The sequence below is a fragment of the Mobula hypostoma genome, chromosome 3 (genome assembly GCF_963921235.1).
Source record: "Mobula hypostoma chromosome 3, sMobHyp1.1, whole genome shotgun sequence".
Taxonomy (NCBI): Eukaryota; Metazoa; Chordata; class Chondrichthyes; order Myliobatiformes; family Myliobatidae; genus Mobula; species Mobula hypostoma.
This window is the reverse complement of record NC_086099.1, coordinates 99,550,192-99,573,132: the sequence shown is the minus strand read 5'-3', so window position 1 is coordinate 99,573,132 and position 22,941 is coordinate 99,550,192. Positions and strand designations below refer to the sequence as shown.

Here is a 22,941-nt window from a genome sequence, read left to right as displayed (position 1 = left end):
GAGATTCAGTTAACTGATGCAGACAAGACAAAACATGTAAATACTAACAAGGACACAAGATCTGTGTGTACCATTTAGGAGGTCTACTCATTTTCGTAAACCCTCAGAGAGACTGATTGAGACTTGTTGAATTATATATTTGCTTTGATTAATGTTGTTAATTGTTTTTCTTTTTAAGGAAGGGAACATGTGGTGATATCACGTGCAATGATGTGCCAGTACATGATTGGACAGCAATGAGCATGCGCAAGGTTTGCCAGAATGTTTCAGCACGTGGTGGGCTTATTACTGTAAATAAAAGTTCTCTAATTCTTCCAGAATATGATTCTTTACTGTAACCCACGATACATTTAAACAGAAGTAACGTAACAGGCAGCATCCATTATTAAGGACTTCCAGCACCCAGAGCATGCCCTTTTCTCACTGTTACCATCAGGTAGGAGGTACAGAAATCTGAAGGCACTCAGTGATTCAGGAACAGCCTCTTCCCCTCTGAATCCTAAATGGACATTGAACCCTTGAACACTACCTCACTTTTTTAATATGTATTATTTCTGTTTTTTGCACAATTTTTAATCTATTCAATATACTTATACTGTAATTGATCTACTTATTTATCATTATTATTATTTTATTTTTTTCTTTCTTCTGTATTATGTATTGCATTGAACTGCTGCTGCTAAGTTAACAAACTTAACGACACATGCCAGTGATAAGTCTCCACCGGATCTGCTCCGAGGATCAGGCTTTCTGTTCCAGGACATCTCAAATGTCCTCTTTCTTTAAGGATCGTGGTTTCCCTTCTACCATCATCAATGATGCCCTCACCTGCATCTCCTCCATTTCCTGCACTTCGACTCTCACCCCATCCTCCCACAACCACAACAGAGACAGAGTTCCCCTTGTCCTTACCTACCACCCCACCAGCCTCCGGATCCAGCACATTATCCTCCGCAACTTCCGCCACCATCAACAGGACCCCACCACTAAGCACATCTTTCCCTCTCCACCCCTCTCCGCTTTCCGCAGGGATCGGTCCCTCCACAACTCCCTTATCCGCACGTCCATCCCCACGGATCTCCCACCCGGCACTTATCCCTGTAAGCGTAAGTGCTACACCTTTCCCTACACCTCCTCTCTTGCCACCATTCAGGGCCCCAAACAGTCTTTCCAGGTGAGGCAACACTTCACTTGTGAGTCTGTTGGGGTCATCTATTGCATCCGGTGCTCCCGGTGCGGTCTCCTCTACATCCGTGAAACCTGACGCAGATTGGGGGATCGCTTCGTCGAGCACCTTCACTCCGTCCGCCACAACAGACAGGATCTCCTGGTAGCCACCCACTTCAACTCTACTTCCCATTCCCATTCAGATACATCCATACATGGCCTCCTCTACTACCATGATGAGGCTAAACTCAGGTTGGAGGAGCAACACCTCATATACCATGTAGGTAGTCTCCAGCCCCTTGGTATGAACATAGAATTCTCCAACTTCTGGTACTTCCCTCCCCCTCCCTTCCTCTATCCCTATTTCACTCTGCCCCCTTCCTCCAGCTGCCTCTCACCTCCCTCATGGTTCCGCCTCCTTCTTCTACTATCCATTGTTTTCCTGCCTATGACATCCCTGCTTCCCCTCCCCCACCCCTTTGTCTTTCAAATTACTGGTCTTTCAACTGAACCTACAAGCATTCTTCAAATCCTTCCCCCCCTTCTTTATTTAGTCCTGACGAAGGGTTCCGGCCCGAAACGTTGACTCATCATTTCCACTGATGTTGCCCGACCTACTGAGTTTCTCCAGCGTGCTGTGAGTTGCTTTGATCCCAGCATCTACAGATTATTTTCTGCCAGTGATAATAAACCTGATTCTGATTCTGATCTAAAGTATTGGCTTGGTCAGGTCATCCACACACATCAAAAACATTAGTCTGTGATGCCAACAAATATTCAAGGTAAATCCAACTGGGTAATCTCTCTGCAAACACCAACAACCTTCAGCTGCCCTCAGAAATTATTTTCTATCCTTTGAACTGATTTCATCGCACTATCTAAGTTTCCCCCATAAAGAAACATGAATTACAATATTCTAATGGTTACTTTTGTTTCAACATTCATCTTTTTCTTCATAGGCAGCCTTTTGTGTCAAGAATGACTTGCTTTTATTCCAGTATTGAGAGTTCTGAGGAGACTGAGACCAAGGTGGGATGCAGACCCATCCATAAGTGGAGCAGGAAGTGTTTGATGGGGAAGACAGGTGGTTTGTTGTGGGAGTGGCATGCTGTTTCTGCCACTTATGCCTGGCTTGTGCGTGCTCTCAATGTATGACTTTGAAGTTCTCCATACCATACTGATAGTTTCTTAACTTAAAATGGTGCCAGGGGTTCCCAGGTGGGAATGTTGCAAGCATTCTAGAAAGCTTTGAATCTTTATCTGTTTACATATTAATTTTCTCCTATGTCAATGCTCAAAATATATCCTGCCTGACGTCAGGCACACAAATAATGTTGCACGCCTATTGTACCCAACTGGACCTCAGTGTTGGGGATGTTGGCCTAGCAGATGCTGCTTTGCTTATCCATCCATTGACTTTGAAGGATTTTTTAGAAACAGAATTGCTGGTATTCACCCATTGTCTTAATTCCACTATGGACAGCCCCCAGCCCAACTGCAAAAGGAGGGTTGGACATGGGACTAGCAACCCCATCCCATAAAAACTTAAAGCTACAGAAAAGCCAGCAGAAGATCCAAAGGTTTCATCTCTGGGAGAGAAAAGATCTTTGAAGATGAACTACACCAGGGTACAACTTGAAAGACTGGCCCAAGACAAGGATTCTGCCAAGCTGCTGTTAACAGCCCATGCCACGGTGGGGGTGATGGGCTTAATCACTCTAATCTTCTAGTGCCTTGATATTTCTGTTGTAGGTAATCCATATTCAGATGTATTTATGAGATTAGGGATCACTACCACCTGGTAGGTCATGAATTTTGTGCCACTTTGAGAGAAGAGATTTAGAGGAGACCTGAGGGGTCCTTTTTCACCCATAATGGTGAGTATCTAGAAGTAACTGCCAGAGAGAATGGTGGAAGCAGAGTCACTACTAGAATTTAGTAAGTGTCTAGTCAAACATTTAAATTGTCCAGACATGAAGACTGAAGACTAAGTGCTAAAGAATGGGATTAATGCAGGTGGGTACCACTGACCAGTTTCCCATAGTGGGCCAATTTGTCAATTTCTAAACCGTATGATTCTTATGTTTGCGGTCTTGATCTTCAAATACTCTTTTCCCTCAATTGACCAAAGGCTGTGCAGGCAGTTTAAGATGATGCTGATTTCATCACTGATGCCTGCCTTCACCAAGAGGTGACTCAGTGAGAAGTGGTCCATGTTTTCCAGGGCCTCTCTGTGACCGCATGGTGCAGACAGGGCAGTTGGTAGATGACCTTAGTCTTGCAAATCTAATTTTCTTGTATCTTTTGAAGAATAAAAAATGTTTTGGTTTTGCCTCCCAATGCGTGCAGAAACGCCTGTTGTTTACATAGTGCAGCGTGACTACTGAGGTTAGGGCGACCTTGGTGTCAAGAGTGTATTCAGATGAGAGTTCTTCTCAAGCTTAACTCCACTCCCACACATTGAAGGTGAGGTGCAAGGTTGCGGCTCAACAGTAAAGAGATGGCAGAAAATCACATCAAAGAAAGACTGGTATACTAGAGAACGGAGAAGGGGCGGTAACCCTCAGCAGGCCGACGGGCTAAATCAACTCAACTCTGCCTCGACAACGGGCAACCAACTCGCAACTTGCACAGAGCGAGCAGGCGTGAAGCGCGCGCCCTCACGCCTCCCATTAGCTACCCCGTCCCTCCCCCCGCGCGCGTGTCCCAGCACCGATTCGAGACTTCTCATCCCGCCCACGCGCCCCATCACGGACAGCCCTGCGTGTGCACGCGCGCAGGCGCGAACGCAGCGTGACTCGTCCCCGCGGAGGGCGGGAGTTTGCTGGAGAAGCGTGAGGAACGCTGGAGGGCGCGCTGGTGACGGTTCGCGGCTGGTGCGATGTCTGTGTCGCGGCATGGGCACGGGGAGGGCATCGAGGAAGAAGCGAGTCCCTTGGTCCGCTCTGCAGCGGAGGAAGAGTCGGGGCAGTCCGGAGGCAGCCCGAGTCCGGACTCGGGGCGTGTAGAGGGCCGTCCAGGTCACGGCAGCGAGCAGTCGTCGCACCGGCTGCTGGCGTACAGTGATGCGCTGATTTCTATCATAGCCACTGTCATGGTAAGAAGGGCAGTGACAGTCAGCAGGGGTGGCTTTTCAGCTTAGTTTCAGTTCTGATTTAAATGAATGCGCAACCTTTCTCTCACAGATGAACTTCCGCATTACCCAATAGCATTAGCAGGGGAATCTCACAAACATGTTCAGGGAGCGACACGCAGTATTTGACTAAATGGCAAATGCAACTCCTGCAATAAAATATGGAGAGGGTTGAATCTAAAGAATTTCGGTTATTGTGCTATTACTCCTATAATCATCTTTTAAGCACTTAAAGCACAGCAAAGTACTGATAATTCTTAAAGATGGGCATTTTAAAATAGTGGGAATGTGATTTTAATAAATATTCAGGTGGACTGGCAGATTTATTAGTGGTTAGATCTTATGAACTCAGGGATCATACAACCAACCCAACCTGTGACCTAACAGCAAATCACCGCAGATAATCTAAATCTTAAGAATAAAGATGGGGAAAGCATCCAGCAGGTCAGCAATATGTGCATAGAGAGAAACATCTAATGGGACAAATCGTGCTCATATCACTACTGCAGCGATTCAGCAGAGAAGAGTGAACTACCTGGAACATTTGGGACTCCAGCAGAGAATTTTGAGGTCGATCTTCTGACTGAATTGAAGACACATAAAGATAGCTTGAAAGAAAATAATTAAAAATGTTAGATTGCTTTAATGTTTTAGAAACTAATTAAAAGTGTTAAGAATTAGTAAAATAAATCTGAACTCAAATTCAGATCATCAAATAAAATGGGTCACACTTCATATGCCAACCATTCACTGGTGCAGAAACTGAAAGTTGGTACAAAGTGCATCTGGCCTCTCAGACCTGTGTCCTCAATGTGAGTACAGGATTGGAGCAGGAGATTAGATGCATTTGCAACTGATCTCCAGCTCATTCGTAACTTCCATGTTGCAATGCATAGATGCAGAAGGCAGGGACAATCTGAACTGTTCACTGTAGCTAACTGACAGTTCACAATGGAACAGCCATCTAATCCTGTAAGGATGTGTGTACTTTGGTGACATTGTGGTTAAATTATGTGGATTTATGGGCACACTAGTTTAGTTTAATGAGTACCATTTTCCATTGACGGGACTTGACTTTATTAAAATGCCCATAATACGTTTTCCAGCCTTTCCATTTATAAAAATACGCTTAACAAAATATTTACTGAAAATCATCCCTTTCAAAAAAATTAGGAATAGCTGTATCGGAATAGTCATCCTGTCACTTGGACTAACAATCCAGAGACCCAAATGGATTTGAAATGTACTTACTAGTATTTTTTTTAAATCAGACTAGTCATTGGGAGCTAACCTCTTGCATGAACTTGTTTAAACTTATTGTCAAAAACATATATACACAGGGTATAAATGTAATGAAAATCTGATTTTTGCAGGAGTAGCACAGTACATTACAACAATGCCAAACATAAGTTAACATAATTAGAATTGGTTTGTTATTGCAGTGAGATACAATGAAAAGCATATCATGCATATTGTTCATACAGATCAGTTCACCATGCATTGGGGTAGAACAGGGAAATACAATAGCAATAAAGCAAAATAAAGTTCGACACCTACAGAGAAAGTGCAGTGCAGGTGAAGGATAAGGTGCAAACTCATAATGAGGTAGATTGTGAAGGGTCCATGTAATTGTACTAAAGAATCTTTCAAAGGTCTTACAACAGCAGGGTAGAAGCTGGCTTGAGCCTGGTGGTGCGTGCTTTCATGCTTTATATCTTCTGTCCGATGGGAAGGGGCAGAAAAGTAAATGTCTGTGGTGTGTGGGGCCTTTGATTATGTTGACTGCTTTACTGAGGCAGGGAGAAGTATAGACAGAGTCATTGGCAGGATGGGGGAGGCTGGTTTCTGTGATATGTAGAGCTGTGTCTAACTCTCTACAGTTTCTTGCAATCACGTGCAAAACAATCACCACATAAGCTATTACACATCTGGATGAGATGCTTTCTATGGTGTATCAATAAAAATTGGTAAGGATTGATGGCGACATGCCAAATTTCTTTGCCTCCTGAGGATTTAGAGGTCTTGTTGAGTTTTCTTGACCGTGGTATCTACGTGATTGGAGCAGCACGGGCTATTGGCGATGTTCACTCCTGGGAACTTGAATCTCAACCTTCTCAGTCTCAGCACAGGGGATGTAGATGGGAGCATGTGCACTGTTTCCCTCACTGAAGTCTATGGCCAGCCTTTTCTGTTTCGCTGACATTGAGGGGAAGGTTGTTGCTTTGACGCCGTGTGATGAAGGTCTACTCTGACCAGTCGTTATTTGAGACAAGGCTCACTATGGTGATATCACCTGCAAACTTGTAGATGGAGTTAGAGCAGAATATGATCACAGAGTCATGAGTGTATAGGGAATTAAAAAGGGGGTTGAGGATGTAACCTTGTGGAGCACAACGTTTAGAATAATTGGTTTGGAGGTGTTGCTACCTAACCTTACTGATTGCCATCTGTTGGTTGGGAAGCCAAGGATCCAGTTATAGAGGGAGGTGTTGACTCTCAGGGCTCAGAGTTTGGTGATGAGTTTGCTTGCAATTATAGAATTAAAGGTGGAGTTGTAGTCAATAATCATTAGTCCTTATAATCCATTTGCTTCAGTGATAAGTGTAGGGTCAGGGAGATGGTGTCTGGTGTAGACCGGTTTTGGTGGTAGGTGAATTGCAGGGAGTCAAGGTGTCTAGAAGGCTGGAGTTAATTCATGCTATGACCAGCCTCTCAAGTGTCATGAAAGCACTTTATGAATGGTGGAGGTCAGAGCCATTGCATGGCAGTCATTTAGGCAATTTGTCTTGTTTTTTTCTGTGGTACCGGAATGAGAGTGGTCTTCTTAAAGCAGGGAGAGGTTAAAAAGTCTGCAAATACTCTCAAAAACAAATCTAGGCAGGGTCTAAGGACATCACCTGCAATAGCTTCCAAACTTAATTTCGGACTGGTACTGTCTTTTAAAATAAACTTAATTAATTTTGACATGACAATATAAAAACTCTAATGCAAATTGAGAGAAAGAGAGAGAGAAATATTGTATAAATATTGACCAAAGTTGTGTTAAGGGTTTGTCAAATCATTCTAGTACTTTATGGCAATAGGGAAGAAGTTGTTGTTGAACCTTGAGGTGTGGTACTTCAGGCCTGTTCATAGTGTCTTCTGGATGCTGTGTCAGGTAGTACCTCTGACTGTTGGCGGCATTGAGAAGAAGGCACGGCCAGTTTTGTGAACCCATTTTATACAACATTGTCCTTTAGTGGCGAAAATTTGTCATTCTTTATTTTATTTAGTGGTGCAATGCAGAGTTGGCCCTTCCGACCCTTCAAGCCACACCGCCCCAGCAACCCCCGACAAGCCCGATTAACCCAAACCTACTCTGGACAATTTACAATGACCATTTAACCCTCTAACCAGTATGTTTATGGATTGTGGGAGGAAACTGGCGCACCTGGAGGAAATCCATGCATTCCACAGGGAGAATTCCACTGTCCTTACAGAATAGTGTTGGAATTGAACTGTGAATTCCAGAATGTCCCAAGCAGTGATACGTCACGCTAACTGCTGTGCGACTGTGGTGCCCAATCTCATCTGCTCTAGCCAATATGTGACTACTGAGCCATCTTTGTTACTGATTCTGAGGTGGCCTGCTAAGGCATAAGCAAGTTTCAAAAGCAATCGACTTTGAAACACTTGAAGCAGTGCTGTTGGAGAAGTAGCTCCGGCATTTAGAGCTCGTAACAATATTTCCAGCTGCAGGTGGTGTTTCCATGCACAGAAAATCCTTGTCCTTAATAGTGGATGTCACAGGTTTGTGAGGTGTAGTTGGAGTACCCTAGCCAACTAACTATTGTGCATTGATGGTGCACATTGCAGTTACTGTTGTATCAGTAGAGGAGAGGCAGAACACTTAGGATGGATAGAGAGCCAGTTAAATGAGGAGTTTTGTCCTGAATACTGTCAAGGTACTTCAATACCAATCTAGGCATTCCATCATGCTTCTAACATGCCTTATGGATCTGGAAAAGCTTTGAGTTCTCAGGGTTTTAGTCAAAGACTATACCATAAGTAGTCTCTGACCTGTTCTAAGATTTTTGACTAATCTGCTTGCATTTTTGTCAAAGTTGATTGGAACTTGCTAGTGGCACTGCCATTGAATGCAGGGTTATAAGGTGATTCAGCTTTCTCCCTACCTAACACTCAGGTGCAGTGGTCAGTAAACAACCCACTTCTGATCTTATAATAGATATAAAGATGATTGTATCTAAGGCACTATCCTGTGGAAATCTTGCAGTTATATATTGGAGTTGAGACGATTGACTTCCAACTGCTATAAGCTTTTTTCTCCCTTTAAGATAAAGCTAATCTCATTTTATAATCTTATATTAATGGGGTAGACATGGGAGGAGGCAGCTCTGGTTAGTGACTATTTTAATAGATATTTAAGTTTAGTGTTTCATGTGTTGGGCACGCGGCCAAGTGGTTAAGGCGTTCGTCTAGTTACCTCAAGGTCGCTAGTTCGAGCCTCAGCTGTGGTAGTGTGTTTGTGCCCTTGAGCAAGGCACTTAATCACACATTGCTCTAGTCTATGCGAGGAGTGGCGCCCCACACAGACTTCTAATCTGCGCCTTGTAAGGCATGAAACGTTCCCCGTTTCATGATAAGATTGTGCTTTATTTTCGTCCCTCAAAGAGGCATATAGAAAACTTAACAATGTACCTACTAACAGCCAACAAGGAATGGTGATGATCAAAGTTTACCATACGTTCTAGGCCTATACTTTGTGTGAGCGCTGGTTCTCCTCACCACCAACACAATCTCTTTCCCTGAAGTCACCCTTTCCAACTGAAGTTTGCTGTGCTGAGCTTACAACTATGTCATTGACCACAATAAGCTAGAGCTACCAGTTGGTTGTCCTACAATTTTTAATTACAGAGGCCTAATTGTACAATTGAATGCGTTGTTTGCATTAACAACCAACACAACCTTAGGGTGCTAGGGGCAGCCTGTAAGTGTCGGCACATACCTGGAGCAACATAGCATTCCCACAGTGTTCAGAACAATACAAGCAACAAGAAGAAGAAAACAAAATAACAATAGCAAAACAAGCCCCTTTTCTACCCTCCCATCCACTTTCACACATAGATAGGCCTTCAGCCCCAGGACAAGCCACCTCTGGGTCTCGGACTTCCAGTCCTTGGCCCCTGACTGGCAGATATCACACCTCCCACCACCAGTCCTTGGCCCAGACAACCAGTCTTTGGGCCTCTGACCTCTGAAATCTGACCATTGGCTTCCAGCTGTTGACTCCTCAATCATGGGCCTTGGACTTGCATGAACCTCTGACCCCTGGACGAGCAAGCTTGGGGGTTCACCAACCCTCATACCTTCTCTCTGCACAGACTTCCAACCTTGGGACTTGTCAACCTGGCCAGAAGTCACTAGCCCACATCTTTTGGGCCCACCAACCTCGCTATATGATCATGGGAATTGCTGATCTTCATTTGGGGAGCACTCCAACCTGGATTCCCACCTTATACTGTCCCTAATTCTTTCTTTCTTGCCACTGACCACTAACTCTCTCTCATCCCTGTAATTAAACTATATCCCAACCCCTCACTTCCCACACTGTCCCCAAGACCATTCCTAGGAACCTGAGGAACAACTAAATCTGAGCCACAACCTCAATGGACATTCCTGTTCGGCCTCATCTTGGACTGGGTCTGACACATACTCTACATCATTTTGTTGTGTAATCCCAGCATATCATTTTACTCTAATTCTAAGTGCATTTAAACACAATGGTGTATGTTACGGGATTTAGGAAAAACATCTGTTCGGTTTCCACAATAGATTTATTCAAACTATCATAATGGATTAAACAGAGAGTGCTATTTAGGTCCATAATTGACAAAGGGTAGACATCAATAATGGACCAAAGAGAGAGACTTAGCAGATGCATTTCAGACTAGCACAAAGTTTGTAGTGATATTTCCTAGGGAATGAACAATCTTCGTTGAAATAGAAAGTAAAATTTTGAAGTCAGCAGCTGATCCAAAATTTAACGATGTATGAAATAGCTAGGACAGCAGCAGTACATAGAAATGTGAATAGGCATGCACAACTTCATGTTGTTAAGTGTAAAGGCAGTATAATCTAATTTGAGGAATTGCAAATTGATTGTTATTCATAATTGATGGAGGAACCTGGCTGTTAACAATGGCAAATGACTGTAAATTTGAATTTGTCATAACTACACAAATCAAGGAATCCATTCTAAACCTTTACAAATCACTGATTAGTTTATTTTGCTTTATTCTGAACACCACACTGCCACACATTTGGAATGTCAAGAATTTGAAAATGATAGAGAAGTTGACTAGGATAATTATTGGATTATGTTTGATGTTTATGTACCTTTTGCCAAAAACCAAAATACTACAGATGATGGAAATACAAAATCCGAAAGAGAAAATGTCAGTAATATTGAGCATTTATGGAAAGCAAAATAGAGATAAAATTTAAAATATATACTAAAAATTCTGATGACAAATTATTGACATCATTTAATAATTGCTTCTCTTTTTACATAAATTTTTTTGCATTTTCTGTCTATGTTGAATATATGCTTCCTTGTTGTAACTTTAACCTAACTTGAGCACGCAAAAAGTAAACCTGCAGGGTCCTTTTTCAGTATAGTTGTGAGGGTTTAATGCCATCATCAGTCTCATTTTCTGCTTAAAGTGGTGATCTAAGTTGGGAAGTCGCAGGGTCATATATATTAAGATAACCTGCTAGAAAATATGAGCTAGGGTCAGAAGAGGCCTAGGATTTTAAATAATCAACTAATTATCCTTGTCCCAGAAATACTTCAACATCCGTTCTATTTAGTAATTCAACTAAGAGGCTGCAATTGAATCAGTATAAATAGAGTTAAATATGGCACAGTTAATGCCTGTATTTTTCTGGAATATGCTGTATATCCGAGGTACGGTATTTGGTATTTCTGAAGTATGGTGGGCATTGGTTACCTAACCAATTCTGTTCGGATCCAAGACCAACAGGCAAATCAGTGTAGATTTAAGCTCAAATGTTGGAGTTTTAGAGTTGTGAATTGGAACAACCTTTTTAAGCAGTTGTGAGACTATGGGGTGAATTCCCAGTGTTAAAAATTAAAGCAGAACTCTTGTCAGCCAGCGTGATTTAGAGTAATTATGTGCTTAAAATAACAAAGAATAAAAGGATAAGAGAAAAAGTGTGCAGGAAGAATAATGGAATAAACACAAAAATGGATTGATAGAGTCTATCAGCCTGTTTCTGTGTCATTATTCCTGTGATTTATTTTTATGGTTGATGTGGAAAAGCAATAAATTAGATATTGCTGTAACTATGATGATTTGTTACTGCAAACTGCATATTTTGTTACAAAAGTAGGTCAACAAATCGATGCTTAAGAGAGATCTCGGGATTTTCAAATCTCCAGAATTTTTGGTCATTTTACATTGCTCTACCACTTGCTATGCACAAACAACATTTTGCCTTTAATTTTTCTACCTTTTTCAAACTGTTAAATTTTCACACTAATTAATATTAAACTCATCATAGAAAATTATATATAACAATTACAATTGTGATAGCCTTATTATAATAAATTTAATCTACCTACATTAAAATTGAAACACTTTAAATGACTGATTTATTCCTGTATATAGACATTAATAGAGATCTAACATTCTATTCTTTTCTTTTAATTCTTTTGGTTGAGTCCTTGTTTCCCTCCAAATCTTTCTCTACCTGATTTGGCACATTCCCTGTTTTCTTGTTTCTCTATTTCTCTCTTATTCTTTTACTTATGTTGGTTAAGGGCATAGGACTGAGTTACCTGATGACCTTTTGCAATTGTCACAGTTCATTCATTTGACAATTGCTGTGCAAAACATTTCAAGTCAAGACATGCTAATAAAAGTCTGATGACATTAATTATAAGTTGTCATGCTGCAGCAAGTTTTACCCCGATAATTTGAGGGCATTCTACACATGCCTTCTCGTGTGGTGTGACCATGAATTTATCAGACTTTAGTTAGGAAGAAAATATACCGTACTTTGTCTGCTCATCCACCAGTTTTTGCTGATACAATACCAGAAATGCAATTTTATTTATAGTAAGTTATCTTTTCAATCTGTTGAATAACAATGTAGTCCAGTTTTATTCACAACTTTTTAAATCTTACAATAAAGCAACATCTGCATTTATAATTTTGTAATTGTGTTTTCTTTCAGATTTTGCCTGTAAGCCATACAAAAATTAGAACAGACCAGGTTTGTAGCTTTCAGAATCTGACTATAATTGTTTAAGATAATTGTTGTGTCCCTGCATGTTACTTTATCTACCTTGGCATTAATAGACAGTTAATTTTGTTATCTTCATATTAGGATAAAGATAAAATGTGGAACAGAATGATGTTAATGGAATTTTGGAATTTCACCCCCCTTTCTAATAAGGCAGAATGTTGGGAAAATATCTGCATCGACATTGGTTTCATAGTAATTACTTTTGTTCTTAAGTTAGTAATTTATTGGTTTTGTCCTCATTCCAGTATTTAATCAAGTATTTCAAGTCACTGTAGTATTTCAGGGTAGCACTTCTCTGACCTGGTGGCTTTTGGATAAAATTTGAAACCACAGGTGCCTACTTTGGTGGGAGTAATAGAAAAGTAGGCATTTCTCCTTATACCCTGCTCAGTCACGTGGCCTAAGTCACTTCGCTTTTCTGAGGTGTTACTACACACAAATTGATTGATTCATTGGCAACAAAATAACAGTGACTACTTTTCAAAAGTGACATAAATGTAAATGATTTTATGTTCTAAGAACCTAAAAGTTACTGCATTAAGTTTTTTTTGTTATCAATCAAATACTTCTTAGGGATTAACTATCCCTTTATTCCAAAGAGATAGTTGATTTACATTAGAAAAAAATAAATATAAGCGCCAAAGCTACTGATCTAGAACAGATATGAAGTAGAATTTGTACCTTTGTTTTAAAAATGTATTAGTTGTAACTCATATCAAATACTAAGGTAGCTGACAGTAATAATGATCCTAATAAGTTCACATTTACAGTTAAATTTGGTATTTACCATTCAGGTGTTCCTTGCCAGGCACGCTATGTGATGAAGAGTCTGACCTGAAGCATAAATTCTCTTCCTCTTTTCACGAATGGTGCTTAACCTGTGCAGTTCTTCCAGCACTTTCAGTTTTTATGCCATGTAATAATTATATTCACTTTAATTAATACCAGATAAGGTCACTGTATTTTCTATTCCCAGGAACTGGAAGAAAGTCTGCAACAACTTCTTGCAACCAAAATTGCTGTTTACATCATGACATTTCTAATAGTGACAGTGGCCTGGGCGTCACATATCAGGTAAATATTGTTTTAGTACTACACAGCAGTTTAATGTTAAAGTAAAAATAAATTATTGTGCAAAACGGACATCATTGGTGAGCGCAGGTCCTCTTGTTATTATAAGTTATATCAAATAGTATTGCACTGATAATTCAAGATACACGAAGTTATATTAGTAAAGAAAAGTGTTCTTGCTTTCATGTTTTAAATGAAAGACACCAGGTCATAGACAGCACTGTTTCCTCAAATGCTACACTGCAACACCAACTTGAACTCCTCACCTCCTTCGCTTTACTATTTGGTCCACTGTCCTCTCCTATCAAATACTTCCTTCTTCAGCCTTTGTCACTTTCATGTCCCAGGTCCTTACATCATTCCCACTCCCCCCTCACCCATCTGTATATTCTTCCCCCTCATCTGATTCACTGCCAGCTCTACCTCCACCTCTCCCCTCTTTCCATTCATGAAGAAAGACCTCAAACCAAAATATTGTCCATTGTCCTCCATAGATGCTGCCTGACCTGCTGAGTTCCATCAAGAATTTGTGTGTTGCTCCACATTCCTGTGTCTAAGGTCTCTTTCGTGTCACCAATTTTACATTCTGAGATGGAATTGAACCCATAATTTTCTAATATAGAAGTAAAAGTAATACAAACGTATAATGAAACGAGGATAATGTTGGTTTTTATTTTTAACCAATTGTGAATATGATGAGATACTTTATTCTGATTTGCAAGAATCTTCTGTTTACAGTTTTTCTAAAGAATAATATATCACTTTTGAACATAGTTTTTTTTTTAAATCTCTCACCACTTTTATAGATTGTTCCAGGTTATTGAACGAATAGATGACGTTCTTGCACTTCTCAACTTGGTGAGTATCAAATGTCATGACAACCTGCCTTGAAATATTTCATTAACTTAAATCTAAAATAAACCAAGCATTCTTAACTGTTGTAGAGGTGTACTAACAACTTATTGGTCAGTTCCTGTTCTTTTAAATCCTACTTAATTTTAGTCCCTGGTAAAATGATTGCACTTTTGTATCTTTGGTATTACATATAGTGAAGACATAGTACATTGCAATAGATTTCATATTGATCTCTAATAATAGTTCTTTAATTATACTACAGAAATTTGGAAGGCTCCAGATTGAATCCTCTATCAATGTTAGTCAGTTGCCACTTTAATTGTAATAATAAGGTCCAGTGGCCCAAGTTAGAAATATCAGCAAAATTGTTCTATTGTTTATCTTCATCCAATGACTATCAAATTGTTTGTGAATAAGGTTTAATGGCAATATCGGCATATATTACCTACACTTAAATAATCATGCAAAGTGTTCAAAACATTCCCTCCAGAAGATGTGCTTAGCCCAAGAATTTGTCACAACTAGCACCCTGCTGCGTTGGAGAAACAAATAAAAGGCATCATCTCAACCCCAGTGATCCAAGTATTTGTCAGATTGCATCATTTTCTAAGCAATAGAGGTAGCGGATGTACTTGTTAGCCATGTCATGATAGATGCTGGTGACTGATGGATGATCAGCCACCTATTGGGTCTGCCATCTCTATCAACCTGATCTCTAAATAGAGTAACATAGGAAGTGCTGCTGCAGAAGATCAAAATTGAAGGATTCCCAAAATAAAGGAAAGCTCCACTCAATCAATGCTTGAAAACTCCCAACCAACTGGTGGTCAGAACACCTACAGTGCCTGGCCTGACTCCACTAATAGTACCTGTGATGAAAGTCTTTGGTTTTCCACTGGAAAACAGTAGGTTGACGTTGACAAGAATGATTAGGAGAAAATCTGGTTTTAGCAGGCAATTTAGATACTACTATTCTGATTTTTGTAATTTGGATTTATTTTAAAATAGATACCTCCAAGTTTACCATTCAGGTGCTTCAACCGAGCACTTGTAGTAAGCTGAATGAGAGTGGTTTATCTTAGAGTAGTCCAGAGACCAAGTGAGAAAGGTGCAGCGATTTCCCAGATCCAGCACAAGATCCGGGTGACAGTGAAGCAAAGGAGAAGCAATGATACAGGCCAGCAGAAAGAAATGAATCTCCGTCGGCCCCCTATCCCTCTCTCCTACACCAACTGGTGCAGCTCTGAAAACCTCTCATCCTTCTTCCGTTGTTATGCAGGTCAAGGGAGAAACCTAGTAATGTTCTCATCACCAAGCTCTCCCTTTTCCTTGTGACTCATTTAAGATATCCATTAAGAAAGAATACACACTATTTACTGTTGTGTGAAGTCTCGGGAAAAATTCTAGAAGTAATGTCAATTGGTACTGGTGTATTTTTGGCATTATCCAGCAAATCACCAGCTGACTTTCAAAATTCATTTTCATGACTGAAGAGTAATACAGTACTGTGCAAAAGTCTTAGACACACACACACACACACACACACACACACACATATATATATATGCAATGCAATACATAAAATCACTACAGTATTACGCAAAAGTCTTTGGCACCCTAGATTATATATATATATATCTAGGGTGCCAAAGACTTTTGCGTAATACTGTAGTGATTTTATGTATTGCATTGCGCTGCTGCCACAAAAAAAACTTGACGTATGTGAGTGACGATAAACCTGATTCTGCTATGGCCTCTACTGGGGATTGAGAATGGAAAGGAGGCAAGGAGAGCGGAATCTTATTTGGGAAAAAGGGAAGGGAGAGGGGAATGAGTGGGAAGGACCAGAGAGACATTCTGTAATGATCAATAAACCGATTGTTTGGAATCAAGTGGCCTTGCCTGGTGTCTCAGGGCTGGGTGTGTCTGTACCCGGGTCACACTTCACCCTGGCATTCCTTCTCTACGACCTCTCCCACATTCCTTCTGTGGTGCTCCACCCACACCTTTCCCACCAGATTTACAAACTTGCACTTCACTCCACGTTGACAAATACGGTACTGTACAAAAGTGTAGGCATCCTAGCTATATATATGTACCTAAGACTTCTGCACAGTGCTGTATGTAATAGACCTTTAAATGGTGCTCACAGTTCTTTGTGACGACTTACTTTCACCAGATTCAGTAGTTCATTTTGGAGAAGGTAGTGGGTCAAATTCTACATATCAAAATATGGTTCAATGTGATGTGGAGCCAACAGACATACTGACCAGTTAAAATGAATATGGAGCCAAGTGAGACCATGCTTTCTTTGTAATGAAATGTTAGTCCTGACGAAGGGTCTCGGCCTGAAACGTCGACTGCACCTCTTCCTACAGATGCTGCCTGGTCTGCTGCGTTCACCAGCAACTTTGATGTGTGTTGAATGAAATTTTGAAGTTGGGTTAGTCTCTTTACGAATAATACCTTAGCCATTGTTAAAATAGAATTTTGAACTGAGCTGTATCTGAAATGAAGCCCGTGGGATGAGTGACAGTCCATACTATTACATGTTCTCAGATATTCCAGAGGTCAAATTGAGTCCTGGCTCCAGTTACAGTTATTTTCTTTAATGTATACTTTTAATCTACTCTTGAAGAAAAAAATCTATGCAGTCTCAGTATTTCAGCTAAATAGATGTAATATTTATCTTTTAGGCATGTATGATGCTCATAACCTTCTTGCCTTATACAGTAAGTAAATACTATGTCAAAGTGAGATAAAATGGCAGTTCTTTAATGTAATGCTTTTTGGAAAACGTATATTATGTTGACGTCCTGAATTTCTAAATGAATAATTGTGTGCCATAAAACACTTGTAAAAAAAATTCTGTTAAGTTGTGATTTGGTGGGTTCTTGGGATTATAAATACATGTAATTCATATCACTGTTGAATTTTGACTATGCATTTACTAGGTTTTAACAAATATTTCAAAGTGTAATTTAATACCTATGTCCCCAGATCGTTGTTGGTGTTCTACAACTATTCTGAAAATATCATTATGTCTAAGTAATTGAAATGTTCTTCTTTTAGTTTTCTCTGATGGCTTCATTTCCAGACGACACACTTGGAATCCTGTCATTTTGTGTTTGTGCAATCATCATTGGATTAATTCAGGTACAAACTAAGTGCTTTTTTAATGCAACATGATAATCTGGCAGAAAGTGATTAATATTGTGAAGCTGTACATATTTGTACCATGAGTCACAAAACCACTTTTTGGAATAGGTCATTAATGTGTGTAACACCAATGCCTGCCAGAAGGATGCTGAATAGGCAACTTACAGTATCATTGAATTCTCAGATTTCCTGTAAATGAGCATCTGTCTGTTTGCATTCAAAAGGAGGAAGAATTCTTACCAATCCTATTTAAAGTGATCACTGGCATTTTGCAGCTATCATGATTGTACAGGTATTTGGGGTTTCTCAACTTTGAAACTTGCTAAATTTACAAAAAAGCAGTGTGCCAGAAACTGAAGAAGGCTTCTACATTGGATGCAGTAGCAGACATTACCCTTGTAATATAGCTGGAAGAATAAATGGAGGGCACCCAGCTGAGGACAAGCTGTTAGAGAGGGTGAAAGGTGATATGAAGAGTGTTTCAGCCGGATGTATATTAATCTGTGATTTTCAGTGAGCAACTCCTACCTGAACCTCATTGAGGATAACCCTGCATTTTCAATATAAATAACGTCATTAAAATAGGCAACCTGCTACATTTTCAGTGTCAAACTAAAACAAGATAAACAGTGTTTCGCCAAAGATATACTGTATGGATTTAAGATGAGGTACCTGTAATTTATCATGGTTTGTTGCTGTTGAAGGGAAATGCTAGATAGTTTCTACTACAAGACAAGTTAAGACATTTCCTACTTACTATGAGAGCAGCAGGTAGAATAGTCAAGTTTGTAGGCTTCTCCAGTGTTAAGGTTGCTTTGTAAGCACCTCTTATCAACTCGAAGACATACACAACCAGATTCTATTCCCTCAATGTCTAACTGACATGTGAATATAAAAGCCTCTCATGTAGATAATTGTCTATCTGAGACAATCAACTGTGCCAAATATATTTTGACTAACATACCAAACCAGTGAAAGCAACCTACGTGGTTCTTGACTCGAACGTGCATCCTGAGCTCCTCAGAATAAATCAGTGCCATGCTGCCTTGTTGTTAGGGGAGGGTAGTTGCCTCCTGCAGAGCAATATTGATGCATTGGTAAGATGGGCAGGAAAATGCTAGATAGAATTACACTGTGTGTAATTCTGTGTATCATTCTGTATGAAGATTGCATTGGAGGAGGTTTAGAAGAGGTTTACAAAAGCATTGCATTGCAGTGTTTCAGCTATGAGGAGAGACTTGATAAGCTAGATTTAGTTTCTTTTAAGCAGAGCAGGCTGAGGAGGAACTTTACAGAGGTATACAAAATCAGAAAATGCAAGGATAGGGTAGATAGTGAGAAATTTTCCTTTAGCTAAGATCTATACTTCCAGTTGTTATAGTTAAGATAAGGAATCAGGAGACTTAGGAAGGAATTGACGAGGAATGGTTTAACCCAGAGAGCAGCACGGCATCATAGAACACTACAGCACAGTAGTAGGCCTTTCACCATCTGGTGATGATCTCATGATGAACTATTAATCTGCTTATTCCCATCGACCTGCACCCATACCATAGTCCTCCATATCCCTCCCATACATGTCTTAAATGCTGAAATTGAACCGGCATCCACCACTTCTGCTGGCAGCTCATTCCACATGCTCACAATCCTCTGAGTGAAGAAGTACCCCCACATGCTCCTGTTAAACATTTCACCTTTCACCTCCAGTTCTAATCTCCATAAGATCATAAGATATAGACGCAGACCCATTGAGTCTGCTCCCCCTTTTTATCATGGCTAATCTATTTTCCTTTTAGCCCGAATCTCCTGCCTTCTTCCCATATCCCTTCATGCCCTGACTAATGAAGAATCTATTAACCTCTGCCTTAAATATACATAAAGACTTGGCTCCACAGCTGCCTGTAGCAACAGGTTCCACAGATTCACCACTCTCTGGCTAAATAAATTCCTCTTCATCTCCGCTCCAAAAGGACAACCCTCTATTTTGAGGGCTGTGTCCTCTGGTCTTAGACTCTCCCACCACAAAAGATAAACTTTCCATATCCATTCAATCAAGGACTTTCATCATTCGATAGGTTTCAATTAGGTCACCCTGCATTCTTCTAAATTCCAGTGAATACAGGCCCAGAGCCATCAAACACTCTTCATGTGACAAGATGTTTAATCCTGGAATCATTTTTGTGAACCTTCTTTGAACCCTCTCCGGTTTCAGCACATCCTTTCTAAGATAAGGGGTCCAAAACTGCTCACCAGTGCTTTATAAAGTCTTAACATTACGTTCTTGCTCTTGTATTCTAATCCTCTTGAAATGAATGCTCACATTGCATTTGCCTTCCTCACCATAGACTCAACCTGCAAATTAACCTTTAGGGAATCCTGCACAAGGACTCCCAAATCCCTTTGTGCCTCAGATTTTTGTATTTTTTCTCCATTCAGAAAATAGTTAACCCTTTCATTCCTACCTCCAGAGTGCATAACCATACACTTCCTAACACTGTATTTCATCCGCCTCTTTGCCCATTCTCCTAGTCTGTCTAAGTCCTTCTGTAGCCTCAATTTCCTTAAAACTACTTGCCCTCCACCTTTCTTCATATCGTCTGCAAACTTGGCCACAAAGCCATCAATTCCATCATCCAAATCATTGACATATGATGTAAGAAGCAGCGGTCCCACACAGACCTCTGTGAAACACCATTAATCACTGGCAGTCAACCGGAAAAGGCTCTCTTTATTCCCACTCTTTGCCTCCTGCCAATCAGCCACTGCTTCATCCATGCTGAATCCTTCCTGTAATTTTATGGGCTCGTACATTAGCTTGTTAAAGCAGCCTCACGTGTGGCACCTTGTCAAAGGCCTTCTGAAAATCCAAGCACAGCATCAACCAACTCTCATTTGTCTGTCCTGCTTGTTGTTTCTTCAAAGAATTCCAACAGGTTTGTCAGGCAAGATTTTCCCTTGAGGAAATCATGCTGACTACAGCCTATTTTATCATGTGCCTCCAAGTACCCTAAAACCACATCCTTAACAATTGACTCCAACACCTTCCCAACCACTGAGGTCAGACTAACTAGCCTATAATTTCCTTTCTTCTGTCTCTCTTCCTTCTTGAAGAGTAGAGTGACATTTGCAATTTTCCAGTCTCCTCCAACCTCAGAAAAAAACTCTTTAAAATTAACCTATCTATATCCCTCATAATTCTGTGTACCTCTATCAAATGTCCCCTCATTTTCGCTATTCAATCTCTCCATACAATGCAGCTCCTCAAGTCCTGTCAACATCCTTGGAAATAACTGCTGCACTCTTTCAATCGTATTGAGATCTTTTTGTAGTTAGGTGACCAGAACTGCACACAATGCTCTAAATAGGCCTCACCAATGTCTTATACAACATCAATACAACATCCCAACTCCTGTACTTAATACTTTGTTTTATGAAGGCCAATGTGCCAAAAACTCTCTTTACAATCCTATCTACCTTTGATGCCACTTTCAAGGAATTATGAATCTATATTCCCAGATCCCTCTGTCCTACCGCACTCTTCAGTGCCCTACCGCGCGCCATGTAAGTCCTACCCTGATTTATCTTCCCAATGTGCAACACTTCACACTTGCCTGCATTAAATTCCATTTGCCATTTTTCAGCCCATTTTTCTAGCTGGTCCAGATTTCGCTGCAAGCTTTGATAGCCTTCCTTACTGTCCAATATACTCCCAATCTTGGTGTCATCTGCAAAGTTACTGATCCAGTTTATTACATTACCATCTAGACAATTGATATAGATGAAAAATGATAATGGGCCCAGCACTGATCCCTGCGGCACACCACTAGCCGTAGGCATCCAATCTAAGTGGCAACCATCTACTGCCACTCTCTGGCTTCTCTGCTGAATCCAGTTTACTACATCATCCTGAATGCTAAGCAACTGAACCTTCTTGACCAACCTCCCATGTGGGAACTTGTCAAAGGCCTTGATAAAATCCATGTAGACTACATCCATTGCTTTGTCTTCATTAGCTTTCCTAGTAATGTCCTCGTAAATCCCTATAAGATTGGTTAGACATAACCTATCACGCACAAAGTGATGTTGACTATCCATAATCAGTCCCTGTCCTTCCAAATACTTATATATCCAGTCCTTTAGAATACCTTCCAATAACTTACCACTTATTCTATCATGCACACCAGCCTATAATTTTCTGAAGTATTCTTAGAACCTGCCTTAAACAATGGAATGAAATTAGCTATACTCCAGTCATCTGGCACCTCACCTATGACTCAGGATATTTTAACTATCTTTACCCATATATGGTCCATAACCTCACTGCTGTTTTCCCTCACTTCTATAGAAGTGTCTGTCTCCCAAGTAACTAGAGAAGCAAAATGAAATGAAGCACTTCACACTTATCTGGGTTGAACTCCATCTGCCACTTCTCAGCCCAGTTCTGCATGCTATCGATGTCCTGCTGTAACCTCTGACAACCGTCCAGACTATCCACAATACACCCAGCTTTTGTGTCATCAGCAAACTTCCTAACCCACCCTTCTACTTTCTCATCTAATGATGATACTAAATTGTGTGGAAGGGTGGGGGTGGTGGCTTGTTAACAGTGTAGTAAGTTACAATGAATTACAAAGATATCTTGATAGTTAGAGAAATGTAATTTTTCTCAGCATCTTTGAGTAAAGAAAAATGTCAAGCATAGTTCCCATTCCTGGTATAATCACAGAATAGGCCCTTCAGCCCAACTAGTGCCAGTTGCCTGCATTATGCCAATAACCTTCCAAGCTCTTCCCCTATCCAAATGCATCTTAAATGTTGCAATTGCACCTGTCTTGACCACTACCTCTCGCAATTATTTCTGCAACTCACTACCCGCTGTGTAAAGATGTTACCTGTCAGGTCCCTTTTAAATTCTCCTTCTTGGCATGTGTCTGTGCCTTTTAGATTCTCCAACTTTGGGGAAAAGACTATGACTGATCATTTTATCCATGCCCTTCATGATTTTATAAACTTCTGTGAGGTACTTCTCCAAGGAATAAAGATCTAGCATGGTCTGCCTCTCTCTATACCTCGAGCCATCTAGTCCAGGCAGTCTTCTTGTCAATCTGTATTCCCTTCTCCTTGACAATGTCTTTCCTGTAACAGGAGTACCAAAACTGTACACATTCTCCAAGTGTGGTCTCACAACAACTTACAGGACTGCAATATACTGTCCCCATTCGGAA

At 40.5% G+C, this 22,941-nt stretch overlaps 1 protein-coding gene across 2 annotated transcripts in view; it reads left to right on the top strand.

Moving 5' to 3' along the window:
- Positions 1-3,987: 3,987 nt before the first annotated feature.
- Positions 3,988-22,941, top strand: part of tmem175 (transmembrane protein 175) — a 31,731-nt gene continuing 12,777 nt past the window's right edge. Inside the window, exons 1-6 of one of the 2 annotated variants that reach the window (XM_063042199.1) lie at positions 3,988-4,264; positions 12,560-12,598; positions 13,608-13,705; positions 14,509-14,560; positions 17,254-17,289; positions 17,630-17,713. In XM_063042199.1, coding sequence (XP_062898269.1) covers positions 4,049-4,264; positions 12,560-12,598; positions 13,608-13,705; positions 14,509-14,560; positions 17,254-17,289; positions 17,630-17,713 — 525 coding nt within the window. In that variant the 5' untranslated portion in view covers positions 3,988-4,048. The remainder of the gene's footprint in view (positions 4,265-12,559; positions 12,599-13,607; positions 13,706-14,508; positions 14,561-17,253; positions 17,290-17,629; positions 17,714-22,941) is intronic. The other variant, XM_063042200.1, reaches the window with a different exon arrangement.